Source organism: Pelophylax lessonae (assembly GCF_965119305.1).
Source record: "Pelophylax lessonae genome assembly, chromosome: 9".
Classification (NCBI taxonomy): Eukaryota; Metazoa; Chordata; class Amphibia; order Anura; family Ranidae; genus Pelophylax; species Pelophylax lessonae.
This window is the reverse complement of record NC_138776.1, coordinates 132890266-132902285: the sequence shown is the minus strand read 5'-3', so window position 1 is coordinate 132902285 and position 12020 is coordinate 132890266. Positions and strand designations below refer to the sequence as shown.

General features: G+C 43.8%; 1 protein-coding gene across 1 annotated transcript in view; it reads right to left on the bottom strand.

The window, feature by feature from the left end:
• The window catches only part of LOC309564274 (solute carrier family 22 member 15-like), a gene marked incomplete at its 3' end in the record, with an annotated part of 458247 nt that overhangs the window by 265174 nt on the left and 181053 nt on the right, over window positions 1-12020 (bottom strand). The window contains exon 7 of the mRNA XM_082268897.1: window positions 10122-10262. Coding sequence (XP_082125023.1) covers window positions 10122-10262 — 141 coding nt within the window. The remainder of the gene's footprint in view (window positions 1-10121; window positions 10263-12020) is intronic.

The window sequence follows — 12020 nt, the reverse complement described above, 5'->3', positions numbered from 1 at the left end:
AAAAAAACATGCCTACGGTGTATTTTAATAGGGTTTTTCTATTTCGCGGATTTTCACTTTTCGCGGGTGGGTCCAGAACGTAACCCCCGCAATGGAGGGGGGTTTACTGTATACACATACAATGTGCACTCAGACACTACCAGATGTCTAGTCATAATACTGATATCGAGTGGTAGAGTGAGATACTGATAAATGGTATTGGATGATAAAGTATATTCATTTATACAATGTAAATCTGGTATTGGATGTTACTAAATGAACTACTGAACTGTTCAACACAAATGTATACATTTAGACCTAAATTAATCAAAATTACATATAAAAGTTGAAGAATATAACAATTTATCTATCTATCTCACTTTATTTCATTGTTTAGATTGGATCTGTGCCAATGTCTTTTGACCATATTAATGGCATAGAAAGAGAGATAGGGGGGATATTTGTTATGCACCAGACAGAAATGGTTGGAGACGCTAATTTCCTATTCTGTATATTGTCAACACGTTAACTTATCCTTTTTTGTGAGTGTCCTTGAAAATCCTCTCACATATTGGTACCCAGAGGTACACTCTAAAATATAAGTGACATATTTGGTGTTTCAAGCAATAAACCTTTTTATAGAGTACTGTACTAGTGAATAGTGTTTTTGTAGAACATAAATGCTGTATTTTTCCTGGGCAATTTCCTACTATGTCTACATGGTCCACATCCACCACATCTGAAAAAAAACCCTTCAGTAAAGAATGAGGGCTTTATCATTGGGGGATCCGGAATGTTGTGAACCACCCTGGTCCCTAGACACCTTCTATATATAAAGGAATGTTTCTTAGGTAATATCCTATTTAAAGTAGGATCCCCAGCTGATATACGGTGAATGTTAGTCCATGTGGGGGCACTAAAAGCACTTTGGAGTAGAGCACAATATTATGTCCATAAGCAGCACTAGCACTTTATATTGTATCATAAGGAGTTCATAAGGAGCACTGACACTTTATTGTATCATTACATTGGGACTGTAATATTGGGACTTTCAATATTGTATGCCAAATTATTCTTTTGAGATATTTATCAGAGTCATAGATCACACTTTGTAGGTTTATAACATGCTGTTTTTTTAGGGTTTTTTTAATTATTCTGTGTCTTGTGGAGACACATTCTAACTGCAGCAATCATTTTAAATTTCACCAATTTTATGCACTATTCCAACGACCTAAAGTACTATGTATCCAAGGAGCAAAGCAATTTCTTATTATATTCTAAAATTACTTAAAGGCACAAACACAGCACCAATCCACTTGCACATATACATACATATGCTAGTAAAATCCTGACATACACCCACAATTCTTTATATACAATGGATATAAAAAGTCTACAAGCCTCAGTTAAAATGTCAGGTTTCTGTGATGTAAAAACATGAGAAAAAATAAATCATTTCAGAACCTTTTCCACCTTTAATGTGACCTATAAACTGTACAACTCAATTGAAAAACAAACTGAAATCTTTTAGGGGGGGGGGGGGGATACTAAAATAATGTGGTTGCATAAGTGTGTATACCCTCTTATAACTGTGGATGTAGCGGTGTTCAGAAATAGGCAATCCCATTCAAACTCATATTAAATAAGTAATAAGCGGTATCACCTGGGTGTCACTTACGCAAGTGGGTGAGAGACGAATCGGTATCGGGTGGGTGAGAGACAGAGCAGTATTGAGTGGATGCCGAACAGAGCGGTATTACCCAGGTATCACTTACGGCAAGTGGGTGAGAGATACCGATCTGCCAGCAGATCTGCTAATGTGGAATTGCTTATATCTTTAATTTGTACATATGTGAGTGGCATATTCAATAATATTTGTAAACAGAATTATGCTATGTGACATAATTTTACCCTTACATGGAATACGGCAATATCGGCCAGTTCAGGGGCCGATACAGATATATCGGCCCTCGATATATCGGCCTATCCCTAGTATACGGGTGTGTACAGTTTATAGGTCACATTAAAGATAGAAAAAGTTCTGAAATTATTTATTTTTTGCTCATGTTTTTACATCACAGAAACCTGACATTTTACCAGGGGTGTGTAGACTTTATATCCACTGTAGAAAATGTCCTTAATGTTTCTTATCAAATACAAAATGTCAGAATAAACAAAAACCTACCGTTAGTTGACCGGTAACGTTTTTTCTACGAACCTTCCAGGACGGAAAACTTATGAGAGGATAATAAATCAGACCCACAGGCCTACCTTAGGGTGGGACCACTGCCTGTAAGACCTTTCGGCCAAAGGCTAGATCTTGTTGAGACAGCACCTCCACTCGGTAGTTCTTCAGAAACGTGTCATGGCTGGACCAGGTGGCTGCATTGCGGATCTGTTCCCAAGATGCTCCATCTTTTTCGGCCCAGGATGTTGCTAGGGCCCTTGTTGAGTGTGCTTTCAGCTTTGTTGGCGCAGGAACACCTGAAACCTCATAAGACATGGTAATGGCTTGTCTAATCCACCTAGAGACTGAGGGCTTTGAGGCCTGCAATCCCTTTCTTGGTCCAAAGTGGAGAATTAGAAGATGACTAGATCTTCTAAACTCCTTTGTCTTCTGTAAATACCTGAGGAGGCACCTCCTCACATCTAAGGAGTGAATTTTTTTCTCTTTTTCATTTTTAGGACTATTACAGAAGGATGGTAATATTATTTCCTGCTTCCTGTTAAAGGAAGATGCTACTTTGGGCAGATATAACGGATCTGGTCTGAGAATAACCCTATCCGGCAGGATTAACATAAAAGGTTATTTTATAGAGATCCCCTGTAGGTCCCCTACTCTTCTAGCTGATGTGATGGCTAGCAGGAAGGTTAGTTTTAGAGTTAAAATTTTAACTGAAACTTCCTCTATGGGTTCAAAAGGGCTACTAGATAGACTCTCTAGAACCCTAGTTAAATCCCACGGTGGGAACCTATTTTTGGCTATAGGGGTAGTTCTTGCTAACAAAAATCTTTTAACTAGAGGATCTATTGCGATCCTTACATCTAGAAAGACCGAAAAAGCCGCTACTTGTACCCGAAGGGTGTTAACCACCACACCGTTCTCTACCCCATGCTGTAAAAATTCCAAGATTACAGGGACAGAGGTGGAGGTAGTTTGTTTCTGCCTACACCAAGTACCAAAGGTTTTCCACACATTTAAATATATTTTCCTAGTTACTGCTTTTCTGTTCATCAAGAGCGTATCTATCACTCTGTTTGAGCATCCCTTCAACCTGAGCACCTGGCGCTCACTACCAGGCCGTCAGTTGGAAGAATTCTGGTTTTGGGTGCAAAATTGGTCCCTGCAATAGCAGGTCCAGAACACTTGGGAGTTTCCAAGGGGTGGCTATCGAGAAGGTCTTTAGAGTGGCAAACCATGCCCTCCTTGGCCACCATGGGGCAATCAGGAGAAGGCTGAGTTCCAGAGAGTGACTGAGATTTTGTAGAACTCGGGGAATCAGAACTAGTGGTGGGAAGGCATAAGCCAACCTGTACTGCCACCTTTGGGCCATAGCATCCAGGCCCGCCATGCCCTTCTCCCTTGTCAGGGAAAATAACTTTTCCACCTTTCCTTACAGGATTCTACCTTCCTGTCCCAGGAGAAGAGGTGGAAGAACTGGAGATCTCTGGAATGGAGCTGTGCCCAGACTACCGCTGGTATGCAGGCTGTCATGAGTACCAAGACCCTCAGAATACCCCTTCTGGAACACAAAGGGGCCTCCTTTAGGGTCCTCACGGCTGAGACTAATTTTTCCACATTCTCTTCCTGGAGAAAAATGCTCTGAATCCTTGACTCTATTCGATACCCTAAGTAGGTCTGAACCTGGGCTGGTTCCAGGGATGACTTTTCCTGGCTGATTAACCAGCCCAGGTCTTGCAGGATTGTCATTACCCTCTGGGTATCTGATTTCCCCTGATCTGCGGAAGTACCGAAGATCAGTATATCGTCCAGGTAAAGAATTAAGGCTATTCCCTGAAGATGAATATAGGCTACTGCCTTTGCTAGAATTTTGGTAAAAATTCTTGGGCTGGCCACAAGCCCAAATGGAAACATGCAGGTAGGCATCTCTGAGGTCCAGGGTAGCCATAAATACATCTTTTTGGAGATTCCTGTGTAATGAAAAGATGTTTTCCATGGAGAATTTCTTTTAAATAAGAAATTTGTTCAGGTTCTTTAGATTTATTATGAGACTGAACTTCCTCAAGGGCTTGGGTACCACGAATACGTGGGAGTAGAAGCCTTGGTAGTGTTGATCATTTGGCACGGGCACTATCACTAGTTGTTCTGCTAGTGTTTGAATTCCCTGCAACAGGGCCTCCCTTGTTTGTACCTGCATGTGAAGATGAGTCAAGGTTATTGAAACTGGTGGTTTTAAAAAGAACTGTAGGCGAAATGAATAAATGGGCAAACTGAAATTCTTTCCCATTGGGAAACAAAATGTTGAAGTCTGCCGCCCACCATGATTTTGGCGAAACTTATTGTTTTTTTGCGCCAAAGGATGAAGAGGGGAAGAGCAAACTGTTTCTTTGTCTACTTCTTCCATCTTTTAGTGGGTTCTTTTCTTGTCCTTTGGGAATTTTGGCTCTGAGGGTCTCGAAAAACGTTTCTAGGCCTATCCCTTTTGGGTTTGGTCAGAAATGTCTTCCCCTTTTCTGAGGACCTGGATAAGACCTCATCCAGACCTGAGCCAAACAAAAGAGACCCCTCAAAAGGTAGCCCACAGAGCTTAGCTTTTGAAGTAATATCTCCATCCCATTCTTTTAGCCAGATAGCTCTTCTGGCTGAGTTAATAAGAGCTCCTGTTTTGGCTGAGGCCACCGCTGACTCTACAGCTGCATCTGCTAAGTATGCAACTGCTTTCCCTATAATAGAGAGGGAATCTTGTAAGTCCTGGGATTTCACCTGTGCCAGGTGCTTTGTCAGCTTATGCATCCAGGAATTTGCGTTCCTAGCCACGCAAGTGGCTGCAAGGGCTGGTGTCAAACAAGTTGACTTGGCTTCCCAGGCTTTTTTCAACAGGGACTCTATTTTACGGTCCATAACAGGGTTAGTCATGCACCGTCCCGATGTCACCTTCCTGCCTGCCGTCAGAGAAGAGGCGGGCAGTGGCGGAAGAAGACGTCTGAGGTCCGACCGGAGAAGAGGGCAGCGGCGCCCATCCAGATCGAGGAGGAAGAAGACTGTCTCCTCCAGTGGCGGCCGGTCTATAGGGGGCACAGGGGCACCGCCCCCCCTACCCAAATCTGTGGCCCAATAAAAAAAAGGAAAAAAAAAACATTTTCAGCCCACTAGGGGCGCCGAAATAAACGGTGGCTATGGGGGGGTGGGGTTTTGCACCCGACGTGCGTGCAGCAGAGCCGCCGATTGGCAGCCTTCTGGGGGTCATCGGCTCCGACACTCCCCACTTTACTGATGTCCTGGCTGTGATTGGTCCAGTCTCCAGCCTGGACCAATCTTAGAAGACATCCCGGGTGACGCCGGGTGGGGGGTTAGTCACGCACCGTCCCGATGTCACCTTCCTGCCTGCCGTCAGAGAAGAGGCGGGCAGTGGCGGAAGAAGACGTCTGAGGTCCGACCGGAGAAGAGGGCAGCGGCGCCCATCCAGATCGAGGAGGAAGAAGACGTCCGAGGTCCGACCGGAGAAGAGGGCAGCGGCGCGCATCTAGGTCGAGGAGGAAGAAGACATCCGAGGTCCGACCGAGTCTCCCGAGTCCCGAGCAGCACGCCAGGCACGGTGACGGCACCAGGGTGGGGTAAGTGAAGTGATGCCTCGGGGGGGGCCCACACACTGCTTTGAAGGGGGCACCCACGCACGCTGGTCTCTGCATTGAAAGGGGCATGTATACTGGTCACTACATTGAAGTGGGCATGTACGCTGGTCACTACATTGAAAGGGGCATGTACGCTGGTCACTAAATTGAAAGGGGCATGTACGCTGGTCACTACATTGAAAGGGGGCATGTACGCTGGTCACTACGTTGAAAGGGGCATGTACGCTGGTCACTACGTTGAAAGGGGCATGTACTCTGGTCACTACATTGAAAGGGGCATGTACGCTGGTCACTAGATTGACAGGGGCATGTACGCTGGTCACTACATTGAAAGGGGCATGTACGCTGGTCACTACATTGAAAGGGGCATGTACGCTGGTCACTACATTGAAAGGGACATGTACGCTGGTCACTACATTGAAAGGGACATGTATGCTGGTCACTACATTGAAAGGGGCATGTATGCTGGTCACTACATTGAAAGGGGCATGTACGCTGGTCACTACATTGAAAGGGGCATGTACGCTGATCACTACATTGAAAGGGGCATGTACGCTGATCACTACATTGAAAGGGGCATGTACGCTGGTCACTACATTGAAAGGGGCATGTACGCTGGTCACTACATTGAAAGGGGCATGTACGCTTGGTCAGTACATTGAAAGGGGCATGTACGCTGGTCACTACATTGAAAGGGGCATGTACGCTGGTCACTACATTGAAAGGGGCATGTACGCTGATCACTACATTGAAAGGGGCATGTACGCTGGTCACTACATTGAAAGGGGGCATGTACGCTGGTCACTACATTGAAAGGGGCATGTACGTTGGTCACTACATTGAAAGGGGCATGTACGCTGGTCACTACATTGAAAGGGGCATGTACGCTGGTCACTACATTGAAAGGGGCATGTACGCTGGTCACTACATTGAAAGGGGCATGTACGCTGGTCACTACATTGAAAGGGGCATGTATGCTGGTCACTACATTGAAAGGGGCATGTATGCTGGTCACTACATTGAAAGGGGCATGTATGCTGGTCACTATATTGAAAGGGGCATGTATGCTGGTCACTACATTGAAAGGGGCATGTACTCTGGTCACTACATTGAAAGGGGCATGTACGCTGGTCACTGCATTGAAAGGGGGCATGTACGCTGGTCACTGCATTGAAAGGGGGCCTGTACTGTGGGGTTTGTGCTAGGGGGCCTGTACTGTGGGATTTGTGCTAGGGGGTCTGTACTGTGGGGTTTGTGCTAGGGGGCCTGTACTGTTGGATTAGTGCTAGGGGGTCTGTACTGTGGGATTAGTGCTAGGGGGCCTGTACTGTGGGGTTTGTGCTAGGGGGCCTGTACTGTGGGGTTTGTGCTAGGGGGTCTGTACTGTGGGGTTTGTGCTAGGGGGCCTGTACTGTGGGGGTTTGTGCTAGGGGGCCTGTACTGTGGGGTTTGTGCTAGGGGGCCTGTACTGTGGGGTTTGTGTTAGGGGGTTTGTGCTTGAGGGTTTTGTGTGGGGTTTGTGCTTGTGGGGTTTGTGCTGGGGGGTCTGTACTGTGGGGTTTGTGCCACTCTCAGTCAGTGTATCCCATAATAGGGTGTCTCTCACAGTATATCCCATAATAGGGCCCCTGTTCCCTATTATGGGATATACTAGTACTGATGGACCCCTTAATATGTGATATATTGGGAGAATTTGTTCACGCAAGCAAAATACAGGGGACAAAATGGGTGGAGTCTCTAAGGGGTGGGGCTTCTGAGAAATGGGAGGGGTCAAAATGGAAGGGCGGGGTCTTGCGCCCCACCATCTTAAAACTTCACCAGCCGCCACTGGTCTCCTCCTCTTTAAAGGGAAACCTTCTTTTCCAGGATTTTTGTTTGACTAGACCCTTTTCTGGTGATCGCCTTTCTCTAAGGATTAACTCCTTGAGAGACTGGTGAACTGGAAATACTCTCGATGGGTTCTTCCTTAGCCCTCTATACATTTTATCCTGGGCGGAAATTTCTTTAGCGGGTTCAGGAATTTCTTCTGAAGAAAAGACTGCTTGGAGGAGTCCTTGCAGATCCTCTAAACTAAATACATTTCTATTTTTTCTAACTACCCTTATATCACTATCAGGGTCTACTCCACTCTCTTCCGCAGAACTATCCAGAGAGATTTCCTGTTCCTCTATATACCTTACTTCCTCTCCCTCCCTAACTTGGGCAGGGGGAAGGTCCTGGGATATTGGCACTAAGCCAGATGGGCCAGATATTGAACTCTCCTGAGAAGAGAGGCCTTCCTTAATGGAAGGTTCAGTTGACTCAATAGTCTGGGGAAGTGGAACTGAACTACGAAAAGCTTGTATAGAACATTTCTTCCTGCATGGATTTTAAGAAATCCTTCATTAACCCCGAGGCCTCTTTACCCGCCAGTTTGTTAATGCATTTATAACAAAATGGCTTAGTGTGAGAGCTAGGTAGCCTCTCCCCGCAATTACCACATTTTTTTTGAGGAACTAGTGCCTGCAGGTAAAGGGGGTGTTATAATAGGGGCCTCCTGGGTTCCACTTGGAGACACTGCAAGAGAAGAGTACAACTGCAAGGGCGGCACAGTGGTGTAGTGGTTAGCACTTTCACCTAGCAGCAAGAGGGTCGATAGTTCGAATCCCAACCAGGACACTACCTGCCTGGAGTTTGTATGTTCTCCCTGTGCCTGCGTGGGTTTCCTCTGGGTACTCCGGTTTCCTCCCACACTCCAAAGACATGCTGGTAGGTTAATTGGATCCTGTATAAAATTGACCCTACTATGTATGTATGTATGTGAGTTAGGGACCTTAGATTGTAAGCTCCTTGAGGGCAGGGACTGATGTGAATGTGCAATGTATATGTAATGCGCTGCGTAAATTGACAGCGCTATATAAGTACCTGAAATAAATGAATAAAAATAAATAAACATATATTACTCTTCACTATACTCCTAGTAAAGACAATTGTAAATCTTACTGGGTATAATACATCGGGTATGTGTAACCCCGTCAGTCTCCCGGCTAACAGGGTATTAAGGAACCTCGCTTATCTGGTTCCGACCTGGGTTTAGCCAACATCGCCTGTCCCGATCTTCCCTCCTCCTTGTCTGTGAGGTGGGTTGCGGCAGGCTTCATTGTTCAGGCAGATTTCCTGGATTTTGTGGCCTGGGAGTCTGCTTCTCCGCTTCCATGCGGGTCTGGCATCTCCTCCAAGTTCGCTTCCCTCTTCCGGGTAGCGTCGCGCATGCTCCGCCCGTGACGCTTCACCGGAAGATCCGGTTCTCAAGCGAGGCTTGGAATGCGCTCTTCCGGCGGGAAATTTGAATCTTCCGGACGCCGCTCGGAAGATGGAGGAGACTTCTGCTGTTCAGCAGGACACCCGCGTAGAGGGACCACCCAGGTGACCGACGGCGAGTGTCTTCGGGGGAGACCTGTGAGAAGCCTTAAGAGGCGAGCAGGTAGAGTGCAGCCCTCACCGGCATTCCTGAACCTGGCTCACAGGGGTAACATCAAAACGCTAGGTTTTTTTAGGTAAGTGAAAAAAATAAATGTTTCGCTGTGGGGAAACACAATCAAACTGAGGGACAAGGGGAAGGGTGGGGCCTTTTAACAGCTGTGAATTGGATTTTGTTTGCGGTAGAGAGGAGCATGATATCTCTCATAAGTTTGCCGTCCTGGAAGGTGAGAGGAGAAAAAGGAAGATTCTGTATATGGGTAAATATAAGATATATCTGTATAAGGAAAAACATGTATAAATCCATAACCGCTAACAATAAAATTCTATCAAAAGTTTATTATATCACATACAAAAAGTTCATAAGGTATAAAAGCCTACAGAGCATTATATTTATATTAATAGTACAGTCCCCATCATCACAGAACTGTGGACAAGAAGGTTTGAAAGGCATAATGAAGTCATGACACATGCATTGAGATTAAGCAGACGTTGCACTTGCACTGAGATTGAATAGCAGTTTAGAATATTGGTAATACTGGACTAAAGCCTTGATTATTAGTATGTCATTGTTGTGTGGTTGCTCTGCTCTTTCTTCAAGATCTAACAGTGGGCAAAGATACTAATTAAACGTTTTTGATCATGGTTTAAAAATAAGCTGCCTAAAGATCTAAATACATTGGAGACGTTTCTCTGTGTTAAAAAATTAGCAAGATCTTTAATCTACAAATACAGAAAAAAAAAAAAAACTTTCTATTAAATGTCCTATATGCGACGTACACTACATAGGATTTATGCTCAGATCAACAGAGGCTAATAGCAGTTCTAAACTAAATGACTAACTAAAAGTCCCGTTCTTCCATACTCACCAAGACTTCTCAATAAAAAATAGGCAGAGAGGAAATGCCGGAACTTCCACAAGGCCAGACAACGCCACATTCAAATAGAGATTGCCTTTTAGATCCCCAGCGTTTAAGGTCAAGCCATAATACACCAGACTGCAGACGTACCTTGAAGAAACACATCATCATTGCTGTTGAAAGGTTTACAGATTTCAAGGGCTGCTTTCATGAAAGCCAATTTATCAGTAAGGCACTCAGACAATAAAGAATGGCTGGGGTTAGAAGAATACTGTTTCTTCCTCGGTTACCTAGGAAGTCCCTGATCTATTAGCAGCATGTTCTATCAACATCACACAGGGAAATTAAAATATTATTTCAAAAAACATAATACAGCAAGTCATTACTTAAATAAACACAAAGGTGTATATTGAATTATCGAATCATGTATTTAACAAATACAGTATTCTACATACATGATCACTGACAAAAACATATATTGTAACACCAGGAATTGCCAGCGTAGTTTAAAGAGGAACTCCAGGCACAAACACATCTTTAAAAATTCTTGTAAAAAAAAAATTTGCATATTTACAATTTGCATATGCCAGAAAGGAACATCTTTCTCAACATTTACATGAATGCGAAGCAATCCAGCAAAAGCCAAACCACAGAACAATGCAGAGGGGGATGCTGAAATGGTGAGCTTTAATTCAAATGATTTAACTGTTTTTTCAAAAGGAAACAAAAAATAGTTGTAGCTACCTAAAGTAGTTGTAAACCCTTACATATACCCACTAAAGTGACTAGAGTAAGGTGATACACTGAGATGAAACAACATAAGTTGTACCTGTTTATCTGCAAACTTACAGCTCACTGTATTAGCATATCTGATGGTATTGTATTATCTCCACACTGCCCCCCCCCCCCCCCAACCACAATACAGTAATCAGCACTCAGAGCCATTGGCTGATAGTGCTGATTGGATGCTGGTTTTCAGCATGGTCTCTCAACTGGCTTATGTCGGACAAGGAGCTATACACGCAGGCTGAAAGTCAGCTGGTTACTGCCAACTTGACCCTTTTTCAGCCCATATTTTGCCCATGTGTGCTTAAAGTACAAAGATTAATGGCTTCTTCTCAGCTCAAGACAGCAGGAGGTGGGGATTTTACATCACACGCTGCACAGTACAGTGAGGAGAGTTTGGAGCAATCTGAGACCTGAGTGGATGGTATTAACAGGGAAGGAGGGGGGAGGGGGTGTCTCCCAAGATTGTCTGGTGTTAACATAACCTAAGTTGACTTATGCAGATAGTAGTGGAAGGAGAAAGCAGAGAGACAGTCAGTTTTGCAGATGGAGGCATATAAATACATAAAATGATATAACGAAAATTCAATGCATCACCAAAAAACATATAAATGTGCTAATTCAAACCAAATAATTAATATTCCATATAAAGTGCAATATTACAATAAATAAATAGGTAAACATAGATGTTAATCAAACATTGAAAAAATATAAAGATAATAGTGCAAATAGGAAATGGGGCTTCACTCCAAAATGATTTTAAGGAGCATAAAAAGACCCACATTTGTGTGCTAATAAATAAATAGTCAATATTCTATAAATATGTGCAAAATACGCAATCAGATAATAAATAAGTATATTATTCAAAAGTCCATGTGAACCAAAATAATTAGAATATTGATATTGGTTCACATGGACTTTTGAATCACTTACTTACATATTTGATTGCGTATTTTGCACATATTTATAGAAAACAACACACAGTAAACACCAAACATTGTCAGACACACATTACTCTCTGTTATTGCCCCTCCCCAGCCAGTGTTATTAGTACAGTAACAGTGTATAATATTAGCATTGATCACTGTATTAGTGTCACTGGTGATGTCAGTTAGCCCCCCT